The 21,117-nt window shown below is 45.1% G+C and overlaps 2 protein-coding genes and 1 non-coding gene across 5 annotated transcripts; 1 reads left to right on the top strand and 2 right to left on the bottom strand.

Moving 5' to 3' along the window:
- Positions 1-616: 616 nt before the first annotated feature.
- On the bottom strand, positions 617-8,822 carry tbx6 (T-box transcription factor 6). Of its 3 annotated transcripts, XM_041238697.1 has the most exons (9): positions 8,521-8,822; positions 7,843-8,084; positions 4,319-4,573; positions 3,934-4,204; positions 3,197-3,343; positions 2,659-2,729; positions 2,311-2,381; positions 1,409-1,694; positions 617-1,052 (listed from the first exon to the last, which is right to left on the bottom strand). In XM_041238697.1, exons 4-9 carry the CDS (start codon positions 4,195-4,197, stop codon positions 620-622), a joined length of 1,272 nt encoding a protein of 423 aa, XP_041094631.1. In that variant the 5' UTR covers positions 4,198-4,204; positions 4,319-4,573; positions 7,843-8,084; positions 8,521-8,822; the 3' UTR covers positions 617-619. The 3 variants fall into 3 exon arrangements, with proteins under 3 accessions (XP_041094631.1, XP_041094630.1, XP_041094632.1); XM_041238696.1 differs by lacking the exons at positions 7,843-8,084; positions 8,521-8,822 and adding an exon at positions 6,555-6,620; XM_041238698.1 differs by lacking the exons at positions 7,843-8,084; positions 8,521-8,822 and having other exon boundaries at positions 3,934-4,201; positions 4,315-4,682.
- A 3,287-nt stretch (positions 8,823-12,109) lies between these two features.
- On the bottom strand, positions 12,110-19,540 carry nudt9 (nudix (nucleoside diphosphate linked moiety X)-type motif 9). Its single transcript, XM_041238720.1, has 8 exons — positions 19,505-19,540; positions 15,331-15,591; positions 14,292-14,390; positions 14,085-14,170; positions 13,678-13,789; positions 12,954-13,100; positions 12,681-12,765; positions 12,110-12,534 (listed from the first exon to the last, which is right to left on the bottom strand). The coding sequence occupies exons 1-8, from the start codon at positions 19,538-19,540 to the stop codon at positions 12,386-12,388; spliced, it is 975 nt and encodes a 324-aa protein (XP_041094654.1). The 3' UTR covers positions 12,110-12,385.
- A 141-nt stretch (positions 19,541-19,681) lies between these two features.
- trnak-uuu lies at positions 19,682-19,754 on the top strand. The gene has a single exon. It is a non-coding gene; the product is annotated as a tRNA-Lys (tRNA).
- The last annotated feature ends 1,363 nt before the right edge of the window (positions 19,755-21,117 follow it).

Genomic DNA, 21,117 nt, shown 5'->3' with positions numbered 1-21,117 from the left:
GTTTGTTGAATGTTTCCACTTCACATGCTGAAGCCTGAAGACCGTTCCATTTGTCTGAACGACTGGACCGTTAATTAAGCAAATTAAGGTCAGACCCACACCCCCCCCCCTACCCATTAGAGCCTGTTGACACCTGGTTGAAAGCAAAAGTTTTCACCTTAGGATTCGAACAGAAGCAAATGCTATTTCTTGAATACACAGACAAACCTTACCTCTGGCCCCTGTCTCCTCCCTCAACTAAGTGGTCCAGCCAGCAACCCTGCCTATCTCCTTGCTAAACTAATATCTCACAGAACAAGCAAACACGCCCCTTTACAGAGCTGATGCAAATCAATTTAATTATTTTATTAAAATAAACACACCAAAACAAGCATAGAATTCTATTACCAGAAATTAGATTCATGCTAACATGAACATTTAATATTTTCTTCATGCAAATATAACTAAGATTTTACAAAACATCTGTTTAAGACATAATATATAGATTATATATAATATAATATATCATCTAATAATATAAAATCAAGGCTCTTGTTGTTTCATTCCCTTTTAACGGTTAAAGGCTTCTTGCAACATCCAGATCGGAGTGGGGGCTGTCCGGTAGAGGTTTGCTCGTTCTTCAAAACATGGGTCTTGCAACATCCAGATAGGAGGTGGTGGGCTGTCCGTAGAGGTGCCTGTACGGAATTGCGAATTTCCCGCAGGGGTCCTGGTAGAAGTGGGGGTGGGGAGGATAGCGGAGGTCGGTGTACCCCGAAAACGCCTCGGGACAGCGGGCGGCAAAGTTAGCCGCTTGATGGTTCTCGTAGCCCTGAAATAGAGCGTTTTGGACAGACTGCATGTTCAAATCTGGGGCGCAGGGGGCGCTGTGGGCGAAGGGAGGGGGCGCCTGTCTGAACCCAGGGTCCTGGGGCGCTGGGCTCCCCTCGGGGGCGTGGAGGGGGTAACCCGGCTGGCTGCTCTGGGGCACCGGTGTGGGGTAGCCCTCGTAGTTTCGGGGTACCATGGAGAGATGAGAGGCCCTCGATCCATCCGGTTCTGATTGCTCGGCTCTGGATAATCAGGCATTAAAAAAAAAAAAAAAACCAATCAGGATTCGCTCCAAGAAATGTATTGATTCTATTTTATTTTTATTTTCATTTAGAGCAGGCATCACCATTGAGGTGCCCATTGCACAGCAGTGTCGCCCAGTCCAGGTTTTACTATCAGCTTGATCAGCCCCCAGTGTGTCTAGGTAACAAGCTCAGGTGTGTCTGATTATTAAACTCCTAGTGAAACCAGGACTGGATCACACTGCTGTGCAGCGGGAGTCTGATTATTAAACTCCCAGTAAAACCAGGACTGGATCACACCGCTGCGCAGCAGGAGTCTGATTCCCAGCCCTGAACACAGTGACACATCTCTTTACCTGGTCAGTAGATTCTCGGTCTGTCCTGCCGTCTGCACAGCGCTGAAGTCGCCTCTCATCTCCCTCTCCTCCTGGTGCTGAGCGATAAAGGCCTGCTCGCCGCCGGAGCCCAGCAGATCCAGAGGCTCGTCTGGTCCCAGCGGCTGGGGGAAGCTGGAGGAGGCCGGGCTGTAGGAGCAGGCCGGGGCGGGGACTGGGAGGGGGGGCAAGCCCAAGGTCGGCACTTCGGTTTCTTCAAGGATTTCTGTTGAATCGCAAGGCCCTGGTATGGACAACTGTTTACAGACTGAGAGGAAGGAAATAGACATCCATTAATAAATGCACTAAAATAATAAATGCTCCCTTCAAATCAAACCATAAAGGTCAACCCACAGTAAAAGCACAGCAAAGTGTGATAAAGCACAGAGAGGTGTGGTAAAGCATAGGGAAGCATTGTAAAGCACAGAGAGGTCTGGTAAAGCATAGGGAAGCATTGTAAAGCACAGAGAGGTCTGGTAAAGCATAGGGAAGCATTGTAAAGCACAGAGAGGTCTGGTAAAGCACAGGGAAGCATTGTAAAGCACAGAGAGGTCTGGTAAAGCACAGGGAAGCATTGTAAAGCACAGAGAGGTCTGGTAAAGCATAGGGAAGCATTGTAAAGCACAGAGAGGTCTGGTAAAGCATAGGGAAGCACTGTGAAGCACAGAGAGGTCTGGTAAAGCATAGGGAAGCATTGTAAAGCACAGAGAGGTCTAGTAAAGCATAGGGAAGCATTGTAAAGCACAGAGAGGTCTGGTAAAGCATAGGGAAGCATTGTAAAGCACAGAGAGGTCTGGTAAAGCATAGGGAAGCATTGTAAAGCATAGGGAAGCATTGTAAAGCACAGGGGCTGGTAAAGCATGTTAAAAAAAAAAACACCTTACCTGGTTCGTAAGTCGATTCTGAATCATTCAAAGGATTTTTACATTTTCTCTTAAGCCGCGCCTCTCGTTCTCTAAAAAAACAAAACAAAAAAACAAAAACGTTTTGCACAGAGGTCTAGAGGACATTGTATATAAGACCATGGGCAGTCCTGGGCTGCCTTTCTGTGTGTTTACTTCCAGTGGCACTGGAGCCATATTTAAAGAGGGGGGCGCTGAAAGCCATTGAACAAAACTATAGCCCCTGTATACGAAGCCAGCCATGCAAAGCCGAGCACCCCTAGTTCCAGCGCCCAGTCCAGCAGCTCTAGCAGCGATCTCGCCTCCCCCCCTTCACCAAAAAGGACCTACTTCTTGCTGTTCATTCCGTGCTCTCGGAAGCCCTTTGCGAACGGGTTCGATTGGATTTTTAACTGAGTGATCTGAGGTGAAGAAACAGAAACATGTATCAAGAGCCTGTCAGTGACATCATCCACCCCCCCATCCCAGCAATATAAACCAGCCTGTCAGTGACATCATCCACCCCCCCATCCCAGCAATATAAACCAGCCTGTCAGTGACATCATCCACCCCCCCCATCCCAGCAATATAAACCAGCCTGTCAGTGACATCATCCACCCCCTCCATCCCAGCAATATAAACCAGCCTGTCAGTGACATCATCCACCCCCCCATCCCAGCAATATAAACCAGCCTGTCAGTGACATCATCCACCCCCCATCCCAGCAATATAAACCAGCCTGTCAGTGACATCATCCCCCCCCCCCCCCATTCAGATTCAGAGCTAGCATGATAAAGCCTATGGCCGTGACGTTGATCAGCAGCATTGACAACAAAGTGCAGAATGAGAAAGGGGGGACAGGGGGCGGGGCGGGGCGCGGCAGACTGACCCTCTCGTTCTGGTACGCAGTGACAGTGATGAAGGGGGTCTCCGGGAAGGAGAAAGAAGAGCAGCCCCCCCACCTCCGACTGTAGACGTCGCTCGCCTGGACCACGTGAAAACGAGGCTGGTATCTATGCAGGGAGTGCAGGATGATCTGGAGGGAAAGAAAGAAGGGACATGAGATCAGGCCTCATTCATACATCGCTGTGATCATTACTGTTAACGAATGAACCACAGTCAGCGCTCCTTTAAAGGGAGGGGCCGGTGATCATGTTAATAAAGCTAATAAGAGGTGAGAGAATGGATTTTAAAGATGGTCAGCACTCCTTTAAAGGGAGGGGCCAGTGATCATGTTAATAAAGCTAATAAGAGGTGAGAGAATGGATTTTAAAGATGGTCAGCGCTCCTTTAAAGGGAGAGGCCAGTGATCCTGTTAATAAAGCTAATAAGAGGTGAGAGAATGGATTTTAAAGATGGTCAGCGCTCCTTTAAAGGGAGGGGTCAGTGATCCTGTTAATAAAGCTAATAAGAGGTGAGAGAATGGATTTTAAAGATGGTCAGATCTCCTTTAAAGGGAGGGGCCAGTGATCCTGTTAATAAAGCTAATATGAGGTGAGAGAATGGATTTTAAAGATGGTCAGGGAGGGGCTCAGTGATCATTTGGCTAATAAGAGGTGAGAGAATTTTTTTTGTTTTTTTTTGGGGGGGGGGGGGGGGGGGGTCTATTTAACGCAGCTCACTCACGTGTCCCTGCGAGTCGAGGGTGTTGTTGGTCAGCTTGACCCGGTGGAAGGATACACTGCGGCCCATCCAGTGGCTGCCTGAGGCTGGCGAGTCTGGGTGAATGTAGATGCGGTCCGGGAGGCGGGGCTCCGCTTTGCCCACGGCGTCCCAGCGGTCTGACTGCCAGCGGTACCGGGAGCTGTCCACCGGAACCACGTCCATCAGAACCAGGTACTTGGAAGCCGGGTCCAGGCCGGAGATGGAGACCTTGCACTGGGGGAACATGCGTCTGGGGGGGGGGCAAGGGGGGGGCTATTTAATGCCTGGAGTGTAAGAGTGGGATATTGTAGAGTACACACACACACACACACACACACACACACACACAGAACATGGACGTACCTGCCCCCCCTTAGTGATGATATCTCAGTGCCAATGCTGTTGAATCGTTTCCACAGGTCTTCATTCTCCAGCTGCAGCTTCACTGACTGGGGCAGCCTGCCAGACTCCGCCCCCGTCCCTCCCCCAGCCCCGCCCAGAGCCAGCGACATCGCAGAGGGGGGCGGGGCCAACCCGCGGGCCAGAGCGGCTGGGGGCGGGACCTCGCAGGGAGGCGGGAACAGAGGGTCAAAGCGAGGCAGAGTGGGAGGGGCATCCAGATCTAGAGATGGAACGAGATTATTCATATTAATGAGGTGGCCTTCTCACTGCTCCCCTCATCCCTGCACTAGCACGCAGCCTAAGAGTTAAAGGTTTTCAAATCCATCTCATGAGCTCTCCCCTCATCCCTGCACTAGCAGCCCAGAAGAGTAACTCCTGCAAATACAACAGTCTATGAGTTAAGGGTTTTCAAATCATTCATGAGCTTGCTTTGATATGTTTGCTACACACACACACACACACACACACACACGTTTGCATGCCTGTTTGTGGGTTTGGGTTCTTCTACTGACTCTCAGGCCTTCTCATTGACTCTCACTATATTTTTATTTGCTATTTCTAACTCCAGTCAAACAAAACTCCACACAGGGTGAAACTCGACAACAAACTAAAGATTTGAGCACTTTTTAAAAACCATTAATGCCTGTTTAAACTGTTTAAACACTACCAGTATTTGGCCTGTGTCCTCATAAGTTTTGTCAAACACACACACGCACACACACGCACCTCCACACACACACACACACACACACACAAACTCACAACAAACCTGGGTTCGGGAGGAAGAGACACAAACAAAACGCCCTTATGCCCTGTTCCACACACAGTTACACATCACCAGTCCCCCTCACACAACAGAGCATCCACACTTCCACACACACACACACACCTCCACCCACACCACACACACACAGGAGACACACACACACACACACACAAGGGAGTGTGTGAAAACACACACACCTACGCCCCTTCAACCACTGTGTGTCCAAACTACACCCACCCCAAACCCTTCACCTCACCACACACACCGGAAGAAACACATCCCGCCACACCTTCCACACACACACACGCCCTCCCCTTCCACACACACAGAGACACACACACACACACACCCCCACACACACACACACACACACACACACACACACCCACACTCCACACACACACACACACACACACACACACATGCCCTCCACACACCAGAAGAGAGGACACACAAACACCACATGTCCCATCACCCTCTCCCCTCCCAAACACACAAGAGGACCCAAACACACCAGAGGACAGACACCACACACACACACACACACACAGAGGACACACACACACACACACTGTCTGGCTACAGACAGATGGATTGGAACTTTTCAATATTTTTTAACAGTGGTTTATATGTTTATCAATAACTTCTAATATAAAATATACAGATAGATAAATTGAGACATAAACACAAAGAAAGACACAGACACACAAACACAGAGACAGACAGACAGACAGACAGACAGACAGAGCCTCACAATCCTGTTCAGTTTGACGCTACAATATAATCCCTTCTTCTTGGTGTCTGTGTTAGTTTACTGCACTCTGAAGAGAGTTTAGTTTCATTAAAGCTGCAGAACAGACAAACAGACAGGCAGACAGACAGACAGACAGACAGGACAGACGGGCAGGGGAAGGGCACTCTGGCGATGGCTCTCTTTCCCTCTCTCACCAACACTCTATCTCTTTCTCTTTCTCTCTCCCACCTTCCTCTCTCAGTCAGATCTCTCGATCCCTTATCTATTCCCTCAACCTCCTACCATTATTTCACAGGCAGATCGATCGCGCTTAGAGACTTGGAGGGGGGATACATAGCCCCCTCGCTCTTCTCTCTTCTCTTCTCTCTCTCTCTTCTCTCCGCTCTCTCTCTCTCTCTTCTCTCTCTCCCTCTCCTCTCTCTCCATCAATCTCTCTCTCTCCCTCTCTCTCCCCCTTTCTCTCTCTCCCCCCCTCTCTCTCCCCTCCAGGCGCTCTAGCTAGATATCACTCTATCTACGTAACCTCTCTCTCTCGTCTCACATTCTCTCTATTCTCACCTGTGTGGTGCGGGTCCCCTCCTCTCTTCTCGTGTCGGCCCCTCCCTCTCCCCCCCATCTATCGGCTGGCACATCTGATACCTCTCTCTCTCTCTCTCTCTCTCTCTCTCTCTCTCTCTCAACCTGTGTGGTAGCGGTAGTGTTCTGGTCCAGTCCTTGGATAGGCTCTCAGTGTCGGCCCCCTCTCTCTCCCCCAAACTCTCCGGCTCATCGTGATCCCTCTCTCTCTCCTCTCTCTCTCCTCTCTCCTTCTCTCCCACTCACTCCCTCTCTCCCTCTCACACTCACTCCCTCTCTCCCTCTCTCCCACTCACTCCCTCTCTCCCTCTTTCTCACTCCCTCTCACTCACTCTCTCTCCTTCTCTCACACTCCCTCTCTCTCTCTCTCCTTATCACACACTTGCTCTTTCTATCTATCACTTGCTCTATCTATCCACACACAATATCTATCTATCTATCTATCTATCTAAGTCTCACAATAAACACCTCTTTCAAAGAGTGTTTGATAGAGTTAGAGTAATATTGCTTATTACTCCCACATTACCTCTTTCTCTACTATCAGACCACGCCCTATCTCCATCTCTCCCACTCAAATTCCCGCCTTCGAGAGTCTTTCTATAGATACACTCCTCTCTTTCACCTCCCTCCCTCCTCCTTATAGACACACTGCTCTTTCTTATAGGGAGAGGGGAAAAACTAAACTAGAAAGAATCTGATCTATCTATCTATCTATCTATCTATCTATCTATCTATCTATCTATAAGTCTCACAATAAAACCCTTTTCTTTCTGCTCCCTATATAGAGTTAATGTAAACTTGACATTAATGAAGTGTTTAAGTTTTTCAGTCTTAAACTCCTCTCTTTCCCCTCCCTCCCTCCCCAGACCCGACGCAAGCAAAGATATTTTTAAGATTAATAGAAAAAAACACGTTTTCTTATGTGCTTTCCTCTTCTCTCTCTCTCTCCCCCTCTCTGTATTACAAATATATAAACATGTACATTTTAAAAAACACAGCTCGACAATTTAAATAATAATTAAATGATCTTTCTTTCTAATAAATAGACAGACTGAATAAATGTAGCTCCCTTTTTCTTTGCCTACTATACCTCCTTCAATCTATCTTTCTCTTCCTCTACAGCCTAGTCTCTCTGTCTTGCTCTCTCTCTCTCAATCACAAACCTGCCTCCAAACTCAACCTTATATAGGTGACCCAAAACCTTTTGAAGTCTGCCAAATTGTTTGACACTTCTCCCCTCACCCCTCTATCTACCCATCCTCTGCTTAACACCTCCTTCTCCCTCTCTCTCACGCTCCCCCACTCCGAAGGGGGTCTCAGCTGATTGGTAATGAAGTTTAATTGCTAGTCCAGGTGCCAAAGCGTTAATAGAGCATCTTTACTGAGAATTTACCTTATAATCTGCATTAGTGCAGTGTGTCGATCTGTAAATAAATTCTGTTCGCCTGCGGGGGGGGGGCGTATTGGCTTCGCCCTCCGTCTGGATCTCCCGCCTGTCGCTCCGCGGCGTTCCCGCACCCACACGGCAGAGGGCTGCTCCCTCGTAAGGACTGATACCCTGTATCTTTCTAGACGAGAGATTCGGGGGAGCAGCCCTGACAAAAGCTGAATCTGTGAATGTAGTTCTTGTTCCAGCTGTGTGTAATGGGGTTTAAAACAGGGTTCATTCAGCAGACTTTTTACATCTCCGCTCGGGACTCTGGTCCCAGCGCAGTTCGATATGTGACAGATTACTGTGTGTGTTTTATTTTTTATTATTTGCTAGATAGATAGATAGATAGATAGATAGATAGATAGATAGATAGATAGATAGATAGATAGAGGGAGAGATAAATAGATAGACAGATAGAGAGAGATAGATAGATAGATAGAGGGAGAGATATAGATAGATAGACAGACATTGATAGAGGGAGAGATAGATAGACAGACAGATAGATAGAGAGAGATATAGATAGATAGACATTGATAGAGGGAGAGATAGATAGACAGACAGATAGACAGAGATAGACAGATAGATAGACAGAGAGATAGAGATATCTCTGGACCCTGTCTCTCCTGGCTGTCCTCTTACCTATCTGGACGCATGCAGTCTGTCTTCTATCTTGGACGCAGTGGTGTTGCAAACCTGGGCATTTGCAGTGTCCCGCAAGGATCTGTTCTTGGGCCCATTCTCTTCAGTATCCAAATGCTTCCCTTGGGTCACCTCATCCATCAACACAGCCTCATGGTTCACTCCTATACAGACGACATCCAGCTCTACCTAAAACTCGACCCTGGGACCCCTCTGCCATGATCCGGCTCTCTGCCTGCATTCAACACATCGAGGCCTCGATGTCTGCCAATTTTCTTCAGCTCAACAAATCTGAACTCCTTCTACTAGGATCAAAAACTCAACTCAAGAATCTCAGAACCTGTCTGCTGCTGCCTTCCCCCACAGTATGAAACCTTGATGTACTTCTGGGCAGAAACCTCTCCTCTGATGCCCGCATCTCCTCCATGCCAGCATTCTCCTCCTTGTCCACCCTTCCAGAAAGGGATCTCAAAGGTCCGTCCCTACCTGTCCAGTCCCGTAAGTGAGCTAGATCTGTCAGGTGATTCATTCTTCTAGACTCCACTACCCAGGGAAACGTCTCTCCTATGGTGGTCACCCGGCACGCGCCATAAAGTCAACTCAGCTAGTGTAGGAACCCTACGAAAGTCACGTTCACACGGACATAGCCTTGTATTCAGTGCATTGTGCCTGTAGTTAATATATTTGCATTGTGTTATATACTGTTTGTATTGAGTGCGCTATGCCCTGTATTTCACTATATTGAATGTATTATGCAGTGATCCTCACTATCTTGTAAAGCGCTTTGTGATGGTGCTCCACTATGAAAGGCACTATATAAAATAAATATTGATTGATTGATTGGTTGATTGATAGATAAATACACAGCAGACTCCCTTTAACTGGTGTTTCGATAATCCATGCGGTTTAATACAGTACATTGTGCAAATGTGTTAGTCCAGGAATCATCTGATCTGTGCTGAAGCAGACAGTCATAATTTCATTTGAACTCAATGAAGTTTAATACAGTCCAGTGCAAGTCAACAGACAGGACTGCACTGTAGTTACTGAAACCAGCAGCAAGCGCACAGAAAGCAGACTCTGAGCCTGGCAGAATGAATAGCAAGGTGAGCGACTTCTTCTTCTCTCTCTGCCTCTGAACAATGCTGACTGTGTCCAGTATATATTTTGACCGTTGTTGGGATATTATATTTTATTTCTATTAGTGTATTTTTCGAGTTTTCAATTAACACTGCAGGAATTTCCCAGACAGTAAATTTGGGTAATCTGTGTTTTCACTAATTCAGGCTCAAATGAGTTCCAATGTGCTCAAATTAACAGGGATCTGCTGTATAGACAGACAAATATATCATGCTGTTATAATATATCTACATATAATCTATACTATATATATATATATATATCTAATATATACAGAGAGAGAGAGAGAGAGAGAGACAGAGATAGATAGATAGATCGATACAGAGAGATATATATATATATAGAGAGAAATGAAGATTGATAGATAGAGATATATAGAGATAGATAGATATAGACAGAAAGAGACAGATAGTTAGATAGATAGAGACAGAGAGAGATCGAGATATAAGAGATAGAGAGAGAGAGCTGGACGGACACAGACAGGGGAGGCGTGAGGGGTGAGGGGTGTTAGTTTGGGATAGGGCATCATTAACAGTGTTGAGTTTGACACCCCAAACATCCTGATTCATCCTGGGGTGGGGGGTGGGGTGGGGGTATGTAAACACACATTACACAGATAATAGGAAGGTATTCCAAACTCTATGTGCAAAGTGTGATAAAGCACAGTGGAAGCATAGGCAAGCATTGTAATAATGATAATACCAATAATCTATAGCAATAATTATAGTGGACCACCGTCACAACGCGCTTGACAAGATACGAGACTGGGGTGTGTGAACTATGCATCAGCTGCAAGCATAGGGAAGCATTGTAAAGCACAGAGAGGTCCGGTAAAGCATAGGGAAGCATTGTGAAGCACAGAGAGGTCTGGTAAAGCATAGGGAAGCATTGTAAAGCACAGAGAGGTCTGGTAAAGCATAGGGAAGCATTGTAAAGCACAGAGAGGTCTGGTAAAGCATAGGAAAGCATTGTAAAGCACAGAGAGGTCTGGTAAAGCATAGGAAAGCATTGTAAAGCACAGAGAGGTCTGGTAAAGAATAGGGAAGCATTGTAAAGCACAGAGAGGTCTGGTAAAGAATAGGGAAGCATTGTAAAGCACAGAGCGGTCTGGTAAAGTACATTTAAAAACATGGCAAACTAACATTCACTATACTTACTAGCAGCTTGACCAGCCCCCAGTGTGTATAGGTAACAAGCTCAGGTGTGTCTTATCATTAAACTCCTAGTGAAGCCAGTTGTTTCAATGGCTATGATTATTAATACAATATTATATAAGCACCTCACAAAAAATAACTAATGTTATAAGCTAGATGCTGTAATTAATAATTACAATTCTGTTCAGTTTGACGCTACAATATAATCCCTTCTTCTTGGTGTCTGTGTTAGTTTACTGCACTCTGAAGAGAGTTTAGTTTCATTAAAGCTGCAGACAGACAGACAGACAGACAGAGCCCCACAATCCTGGTTCTTTATTACAAACCCACACAAACCAGCAGAGTGGTCCTCGTTTCTGTGTCACCGCTAGAGTCGGTTTGCAACTTTAATGGGAGACCCAGAGAGATGAAAGCAGAGGGAAACCGCTCTGCCAGTATGTTTGTGTTTTCTGTGTAAACAGGAGACATTTGGACTAAGGATGAAAGCGAGAGGAGTCGTCCTGTGGTGGAGGAGTGTGAGAGAGGGGAGGTGCGACACCCCCCGAGAGAGGGGGGGGGAGGGGGGGGGGGGGGGGGGGGGGGGGGGGGGGGGGGTGGGTGGAAGAGAGAGGACAAGAGAATGGGAGAAAGTGAATTCAGTCCCTTTCACCCCTGCCCGGGTCCTGATCCTGCGTAATGTGAGACCACGTACCCGACTTGCACCCGGGTCCCAGCGACCCACCTCAGGATGAGCGAGACAAAATGAAAAGGGAATGCTTCTTCTTATTGTGTTTTGCTCTGTTATTTTGGCACAGCAGGAGTCAGGCAGCAGCAAGGAAGAAGAAACATTAGTAACGTGGGCGTTCCATCGTGCCCTTGTGTCTGTTACCAGTGAGAGGGTAAGAGAGAAAAGACTGGAGACAAACAGGGGAGAGAGAGAGCAAAGAAGAGACAGAAGACAGGGGGAGAGAGAGAGAGAGACAGAGAAGAGACAGAAGACAGGGGGAGAAAGACAGAGAAGAGACGGAAGACGAGGAGAGAGAGAGACAGAGAAGATACAGAAGACAGGTGGAGAGAGAGAGACCGAGAAGAGACAGAAGACAGGGGGAGAGAGAGAGACAGAGAAGTTATCACTTGGTGTGATGTTTTTTATTTTGTATAATTTGTTTTGGAATTGCTTTGATAACAATCCTGCTGTCCTTGAGTTTAATCTGAATTCGGAGAGAGAGAGAGAGAGAGGGGTGGGTGGGAAGGGAAAGGAGAGATGGAGGGAGAGACAGCAGCTTCTGTACAAACAGCACACAGTCAAAATTAAATCTGTCTGTAGTTTTTATTTCCAAGTGCAGCACAGTACTCAACACACTGGTTACACATGCATCCATTCCTAGCTTCACTCTGAGCTTGTTAGCTAGACACACTGGGGGCTGATCAAGCTGGTAGTAAAACCTGGACTGGATCACACTGCTGTGCAACAGGAGTCTGATTCCCAGCCCTGAACGCACTCCACAATGATCCTCACCCACTGCGCCATGGTGTCATGCAATCACACCCTGTGCGATGATGTCATGCATGTGTGTGTGTGTGTTACACAATCACTCCCAGTGCGCGCCTCGCTCCCGTGCGATGATCTCGAGGAAACGGGCGTGGCTGGCGTACAGCCGGAGGGTCGAGTCGATTTCCACCCAGGCCACCTTCCCAGCGTCATCACCGGCCTCCAGAGGCAACTGGGCCACACTAGAACCTGCAGGGAACCAGTACAGAGTTAATACAGAGAGATACTGGAACCAGTACAGGGTTAATACAGATAGATACTGGAACCAGTACAGGGTTAATACAGCCAGAACCAAGCAGTGAGCAGAGCAGTCTGGGAGATGTAGTTTAACTCACCAGAGTCATCGTGGTAGTTGACAGCTACAGTCTCCATCCAGGCATTGTCAGTGTTTCTGGGATCGTCTACGTAGCCTTTATACACCTGAGAGAGGACAGAGAGAGAGAGAGAGATTGTGACTGACTATGCTGGATAGCTCTGTGGTCCATTATTTCTCCTGACAGATTAAGTGTTCAACAGCTCTGTGATCAACCCTCTCACCTGGAAGCTCAGTGTATTGTACAGCTCTGTGATTGAACGTTGTTGAATAGATCTGTGATCGACCCGCTCACCTGGAAGCTGGAGCTGTTGAAGAGCTCTGTGATCTGCTGCTTCAGCCTCTCTCTCTGCTCCTCTGTTTGCTGCAGTGCGTTCAGGGCCTCTTCCCCAAACTCCCTCCTCAGAGTCACTGACACCTTCTCCCCTGGGTCCACCATCCCCTGAAAGCAGGGAGAGAAATGAGACAGCAGTGTGATCCAGTCCTGCTTTCACTAGGAGTTTAATAATCAGACACACCTGATCTTCTTAACCAGCATCGTTACTGATCCTGAAAGCTGAGTTTGCAAGGAACCGATTCAGTATCAGCGTTTCAGAGGGGAAGGAAATTACAACTGCACACTTCCCCTTAGTGGTCAGAGACATGGATACAAATACTAACAGTGAGACAGACACAGAGAGACACACACAGAGGAACACAGAGACAGAGAAAGAGAAACAGACACCCAGAGAGACACACACACAGACCAACAGGCAGACAGAGACAGGCAGACAGACAGACAGACACACAGATGTGGTCTGATGGTTAAAGGAAACAGGCTTGTAACCAGGAGGACCCCGGTTCTAATCTCAACTCAGCCACTGACTCGCTGTGTGGGACCCTGAGCGAGTCACTTCACCTCCTTGTGCTGCGTCTTTGGGGTGAGACATTGTTGTAAGAGACTCTGCAGCTGACGCGTAGTTCACACACCCTAGTCTCTGTGAGTCGCTAAATAAACAAATACACACACACACACTCACCCCTGGAATAGCCCACTCTCCGCAGTCCTTGCGCTTGATTGACACAAACTGCAAGATGTACTTCTTTGAACCCGGGTGCAAAACCTTCCTTCCCTCGCTGTCTCTTTTCCACCTGGCAGAAAAAAAAAAACACAGGGGCGGGGGTCAGACTACAGCTCCCAGCCTGCCCTGGGGCAGCCCACAAATGTCAGCCCTGCAGAGAACCTGAAGGGGCTGCTGGGAGATGTCGTCTATTAAAACTAATGTAGAACCCTATAGCCCTAGAAAGATGTAACCTGACTGAAAGTGCAGAACTACAACTCCAAGCCTGCCCTGGGGCAGATACACTATGGCTGCTGGGAAATGTAGTTTTTTTTTTTTTTTTTTTTTTTTAAAGTGTTTTTTAAAAAAAAAAAAAAACACAGGACCTGGTGATGAGGGATCGGCAGCATGATTGGGACCCCAGCGTCCCAGTAAGCCCCTCCCAGTAATCCCAGTTCGACCATGAGGGTTCCTGGAAACAGATTATTATTATTAAAACACACACACACAGTCAGACAGACAGACACACACACACTGACACAAATACAGACAGACGCACACACAGCCAGACACACACACACAGTCTCACTCACAGTGGATAGCCGTTCTCTACTCTGTAAGTGCCCTCGTGGCTGCGTCTGTCCACTGCACCGTCCAGCGCATTGAACTGAGGACAGAACCCGTTGTCCACTCTGTGGGGACAGGAAATAACCAGGACACAACTGATAAGACACAGATTGATCCAGCATGAGATAGAACATAGACAGACTGACCAGTCATGAAAATCAGACTCCTGTTGCACAGCAGTGTCACCCAGTCCAGGTTTTACTACCAGCTTGATCAGCCCCCAGTGTATCTAGGCAACAAGCTCAGGTGTGTCTGATTATTAAACTCCTAGTGAAACCAGGACTGGATCACACTGCTGTGCAACGGGAGCCTCATTATTCACAGACCGTCCAGTTATAGGTGAATGACGGGACAGACCCAGAACGCAGACTACAGGCGTTGGACGGCTCTGCAGGAACTAACCAGGACACAACTTTCTGATTTGGGCCACGTTGGATCAACCATGCGTTAGTCTGTCCAAGACACTGACTATTCTGTGTCCGACTAGGGTGAGACAGGACTGTCCTCTTGCGTCTCCTGGTTGACACGATACTGTGTTGAGCCGGGCGAGGGGTGGTCCTAGCCTGCCACACAAGACTGTCCAGACGGAACCACCTCGCTCGGGGGCCGGGCCACCGTTGGATCAGAGAGCTGGTTGTACGGCAGACTCCTGCAGTCGAGCCAGGGTGCAGGTCAGGAGATGTATCCAGGGGACAGTCACATAGCTGTAACAGGATGATTGAGTAGACCAAGACATGTCTCATTAAACTCATAGTGAAACCAGGAGGACGTGTATAACACTGCTGTGCAACGAATCCAATATTTCCAGGCCTGCAGACAGACACAAACAGATATCCACACTGACAGATGTACAGACAGAATGACAGAGAGACAGATAAAGACAGATGCAGAGACAGACAGAGACACAAACAGACAGCCACATAGACAGACGCAGAGCCAGACAGACAGACACAGTAGATATAAACAGACAGACGCTCAGAGACAGAGAGACAGACAGACACGCACCCAATCTCTGGGTCGGCCCACTCTGGCCCCCTGATCACAGCCGGCGCTGTGTACCGGACCGGGCTGTACTGCGGGCACTCCACCCCCCAGCCCACCCCCTCGCTCGGGACGGGCCACCGCGTCACATCCGAGCCAGGGTACAGCCGGCAGCGCGCATTCGAGTGTGGGGACGGCATGGCGAGAGAGCAAACCGGAGCAGACCGGGAGAACTGGGAGCACTGGGAGAGATGGGCTGGAGACTTTGATAGGCAAGACAGCAATCTAACAGGAAACACAGAAAATCAATTAATCAATTCAGCAACACATTACTTCTATATATATATAACCGCAGTGTACAAAACTGAAGGCATATGAACTAGGAAAATGTGCTAGAATAAATAAACTAATGCTGTGTATAATAATAACTGCTAGAATACAATATGAACTAGGATGCCGTGTATAATAATAACACTGCTAGAATCCAATATGAACTAGGATGCCGTGTATAATAATAACACTGCTAGAATCCAATATGAACTAGGATGCCGTGTATAATAATAACACTGCTAGAATAATATGAACTAGGATGCAGTGTATAATAATAACACTGCTAGAATCCAATATGAACTAGGATGCCGTGTATAATAATAACACTGCTAGAATACAATATGAACTAGGATGCTGTGTATAATAATAACACTGCTAGAATACAATATGAACTAGGATGCCGTGTATAATAATAACACTGCTAGAATACAATATGAACTAGGATGCCGTGTATAATAATAACACTGCTAGAATCCAATATGAACTAGGATGCTGTGTATAATAATAACACTGCTAGAATCCAATATGAACTAGGATGCCGTGTATAATAATAACACTGCTAGAATACAATATGAACTAGGATGCCGTGTATAATAATAACACTGCTAGAATCCAATATGAACTAGGATGCCGTGTATAATAATAACACTGCTAGAATACAATATGAACTAGGATGCCGTGTATAATAATAACACTGCTAGAATCCAATATGAACTAGGATGCCGTGTATAATAATAACACTGCTAGAATCCAATATGAACTAGGATGCCGTGTATAATAATAACACTGCTAGAATACAATATGAACTAGGATGCCGTGTATAATAATAACACTGCTAGAATCCAATATGAACTAGGATGCCGTGTATAATAATAACACTGCTAGAATCCAATATGAACTAGGATGCCGTGTATAATAATAACACTGCTAGAATCCAATATGAACTAGGATGCCGTGTATAATAATAACACTGCTAGAATACAATATGAACTAGGATGCCGTGTATAATAATAACACTGCTAGAATCCAATATGAACTAGGATGCCGTGTATAATAATAACACTGCTAGAATCCAATATGAACTAGGATGCTGTGTATAATAATAACACTGCTAGAATCCAATATGAACTAGGATGCCGTGTATAATAATAACACTGCTAGAATACAATATGAACTAGGATGCCGTGTATAATAATAACACTGCTAGAATACAATATGAACTAGGATGCCGTGTATAATAATAACACTGCTAGAATCCAATATGAACTAGGATGCCGTGTATAATAATAACACTGCTAGAATACAATATGAACTAGGATGCCGTGTATAATAATAACACTGCTAGAATCCAATATGAACTAGGATGCCGTGTATAATAATAACGCTGCTAGAATACAATATGAACTAGGATGCCGTGTATAATAATAACACTGCTAGAATACAATATGAACTAGGATGCCGTGTATAATAATAACACTGCTAGAATACAATATGAACTAGGATGCCGTGTATAATAATAACACTGCTAGAATACAATATGAACTAGGATGCTGTGTATAATAATAACACTGCTAGAATCCAATATGAACTAGGATGCCACTGTGTATAATAATAACACTGCTAGAATCCAATATGAACTAGGATGCCGTGTATAATAATAACACTGCTAGAATCCAATATGAACTAGGATGCCGTGTATAATAATAACACTGCTAGAATACAATATGAACTAGGATGCCGTGTATAATAATAACACTGCTAGAATACAATATGAACTAGGATGCCGTGTATAATAATAACACTGCTAGAATCCAATATGAACTAGGATGCCGTGTATAATAATAACGCTGCTAGAATCCAATATGAACTAGGATGCCGTGTATAATAATAACACTGCTAGAATCCAATATGAACTAGGATGCCGTGTATAATAATAACACTGTTAGAATCCAATATGAACTAGGATGCTAGAAAACAATATGAACTAGTATAATAATAACACTGCTATAGTAATGCATAAGTTATATACTCACACAGTGCCATAATCAGGGTGCGGCCAGATCTTGGGTTTGTAATAATAACAAGAATACAAATGAACTATAATAATAATAATACACTGCTAGAATACAATATGAACTAATAATAATAATAACAATAATAAATAATAATAAACTAGGATGCCGTGTATAATAATAACACTGTTTTGATTTGAAGTCGATTTAACTAACTGATCGATAAACAGCGGCTGCAATGAACAGCGGAATCGATTTTTTTTTTTTTTGTAAAGTCACTTATAGAATCCAATATGAGCTAGGATGCCGTGTATAAAAATCCGTATAAAAGCTGCGTTCGTTGCTTTGCTGGTTGTTGTTTGTTGATATGCTTGTTTAATTTTAAATGGAATGTGCTACTATTCATATAACTAGGGTATTGCACGGATTATAACAGCTCCATAATCAGGGTGCGGCAACTTCTTTTGTGTAAACAACGAACAAACCAATAAACTACAACTTGCCCATTGTATACTGATAATACACTGAGATGATGATGAGATTAACTGATTAACGCTGATGAACAATCCAAGTGGCGTGTCTAAAACCGAGGAGAGCTAAAACGAAACCTACAGACCGAGCCCCGTCCCTAATCGACCGCCTCATCGCAACAGAAACTGTAACAAGGAAGCTGCAGGGCTGCAAGATTTCTGCAGGGTTTATAGCCCAAAGGCACTTCAAAAATAGCCCCCAAAAACAGCCCAATTGTTTGTTTTAACGTGAAGCGAGCTTATAGTTAACATGCATGCCTGTGCATTAAAAAAAAGCTTTCTTAAGAAATTATATGTGGTATAAATTTGATAAAAACTACAAGTCACTGTCAGCGTACAGAAGCTCTGAAGGGACAAATCCATTTTCACACCAGACCAGCAACTGAATTAACAGCGTGATCCCTTTACTGAAACTCTAAATGCAGGCTCTGTGTGCCAAACAATATTGCAAAACATGAAAAAGAGTTTCAGTTTTTTAAAGTTATACCACTAATTTAATTACAATGTCAACCCGCGACTCCTTAAGATTTCCCGCGGCTGTGTTTGTGAAGTAGCCCAAATACCGCGGGGAAACCGCGAACCTGGCAACGCCGTGCGTGCCCACACTGGCCAGGGGCGCGGGTAGGCTTCTATAGCGAGTGAAGCCGCCCGGCCGGCATTTTAAGTAAGGGAAGCCCGGCGCTTTGCCATTTTGAGAAACTGTGTCGTTTATTTATTTATTTATTTCTTCCTTCCTTCTTGAATTCACTGACGCCTTTGCATCTGCGAAACCGTTAAAATAACAGTGTTTTATTAAAAAAAACAAACAAACAAACAAAAAAAACAAAACACAATTGTCATTAATTTGTCATTGTAATGTCGTCTAATCAAAACCTGTTAGCCGAACTAAAACACAGGCGATAATCAGTAGATGAGCGAGCCCCAAAACACAATCACAATTAATAGATAATTAATTAATAGGTTGTTTTTCTGAATGGCGCTCACACTGCCAAACGAATTACTCAGTTTTGTCCTTTAAAAGAAACAAACAAACAAAAAAAACTGACTAATTAACAGTTTCACTTTTGCAGAAAAGCATTTCCAGGTACGGGGATTAAAAATAATAATAATATAAAAAAAACAGTACGAGAATATTTATCATATGCAATACATTGGGTCATATATATATATATGTGTGTGTAAGTAATGGGTTGTAGAAAAAACAGTCTAATTAACGGTTTACAAAAACATAAGGTATATTTAATGGTAAATGGACCTCTTTTTGACAATAGCAAAACACCCGGCACATCACAATTGATTGCACATGTACCAAAATCTGACGGATACCACTTTCTGAAACGTGTTTCGGTACGCGTACCACATTGAGACGACCGCTTTCAAATACTACCCCGGGATAAAAAAAAAAAAGACGACTTTTATTCAATTCAGGGCCCCTGGTAACGTTTAGGCAAACAAAAAACTTCGTCAAAGCTAGCTATCGTTTTAATAAACACTGCACGTCGAGCCCGGATAGCTCAGTCGGTAGAGCATCAGACTTTTAATCTGAGGGTCCAGGGTTCAAGTCCCTGTTTGGGCGGAATATTATTATTCATATAACTTGTGTTTATTTTTTATATTATATATTACTTAAACAGACTCCAGTTGCCTGCTCTTATTTATGCAGGATATTTTAGGACAAAATTAAAAATAAATAAATAAATAAAAAAGAAAAAAGTCGAAATAAAAATAATAATTTAGTAAATAAATAAATAAATAATATTTATATATTTCGATATTTATTTATTCATTCGTGTATTTATTTCTACATCGATTATTATATTATAATAAGGGCTTCTGCTGATAAATAAATAATTGCATTGCAGTAGCGCTTTGACGCCGCCTGAGGGCGCCGTAAATAGGCATTTGCAGCGGCACTGCGGATAAAAACCAGCCTGCATGAAATCGTGACTCTGTGCAGGTCTGAACTCCGCTCGCCGAGCTTCAGGCTGTTTGCTCTCTCATGCACGGTGCTCGCGTGTGGCGACAGATTGCATTAAAACCAGCCAACTCTCTTCCAGTCTTCGAGCCAGATAGGAGCCGGATGCTATTTTCTGCCTATATATAAAGCAATGGGGATATTTATTAAAAATGTTATTAATAATATTTTAATTAAATGACAAATATAGTTATTATGGATCCAACGCTACTTTTTTTTCAGATATTTTAATTTGTTATATCTATCTGTTTGTCTGTCTCTTTATCTATCTATCTATCCCTCTATCTATCTAGCTGTCTCTGTCTGTATGTCTTTCTGTCTGTGTGTCTCTATCTATCTATCTATCTATCTATCTATATTGTCTGTCTATCTCTATAGCTCTATCTATCTATCTATCTAGCTGTCTGTCTGTCTATCTCTCTCTATCTGTCTCTCTCTCTCTCTATATATATATCCATCTGTCTATCTATCTATCTATCTATTTATCTATTTGTCTATTTGTCTATCTGTCTGTCTCTGTCTTATATATGAATCACAGACAGACAGGGAGGGAGGGAGGGAGGGGGCAGGTGTGAGGAGGATGCCACAGTCTCTGTTGAAGGTCAGAGAGAGAAAGAGCGAGGGATTGAGTTACTGAAAGAGAGGAAGGGTTCTAGAGCTCTGTGGAAAGGTCATTACTGGCGAGAGAAGGGGGGCTAGAGAGAGGGGGAGGGATAGGGAGAGAGGGGGTAGAGAGGGGAGGGATAGGGAGAGAGGGGAGAAGAGAGAGGGGAGGGGGAGGGATAGGGAGAGAGGGGAGAAGAGAGGGGGTTAGAAAGGGGAGGGATAGGGAGAGAGGGGAGAAGAGAGGGGGTAGAGAGGGGAGGGATAGGGAGAGAGGGGAGAAGAGAGGGGGTAGAGAGGGGAGGGATAGGGAGAGAGGGGAGAAGAGAGGGGGTAGAGAGGGGAGGGATAGGGAGTCCCT

This window comes from Polyodon spathula, chromosome 50 (assembly GCF_017654505.1).
Source record: "Polyodon spathula isolate WHYD16114869_AA chromosome 50, ASM1765450v1, whole genome shotgun sequence".
In the NCBI taxonomy this organism is placed as follows: domain Eukaryota; kingdom Metazoa; phylum Chordata; class Actinopteri; order Acipenseriformes; family Polyodontidae; genus Polyodon; species Polyodon spathula.
The sequence above is the reverse complement of the archived record's forward strand: the minus strand, read 5'-3'. Positions and strand labels throughout refer to the sequence as shown.

Bases quoted from the DNA above. Each gene is read 5' to 3' on its own strand.
- tbx6 (XM_041238698.1), bottom strand. From the start codon at position 4,598: ATGAATAATCTCGTTCCATCTCTAGATCTGGATGCCCCTCCCACTCTG. The intron at 3,344-3,933 runs GTGAGTGAGCTG...CTTTCCCTCCAG, and splicing joins CCCTCGACTCGCAGGGACAC to ATCATCCTGCACTCCCTGCA. The intron at 2,382-2,658 runs GTAGGTCCTTTT...TTGTTTTTTTAG, and splicing joins CACGGAATGAACAGCAAGAA to AGAACGAGAGGCGCGGCTTA.
- nudt9 (XM_041238720.1), bottom strand. From the start codon at position 19,540: ATGTGGTACGCGTACCGAAACACGTTTCAGAAAGTG. The intron at 13,790-14,084 runs GTCCTGTGTTTT...TTTTTCTGCCAG, and splicing joins TGCCGATCCCTCATCACCAG to GTGGAAAAGAGACAGCGAGG. The intron at 12,535-12,680 runs GTGAGTTAAACT...GGTTCCCTGCAG, and splicing joins CAACTACCACGATGACTCTG to GTTCTAGTGTGGCCCAGTTG.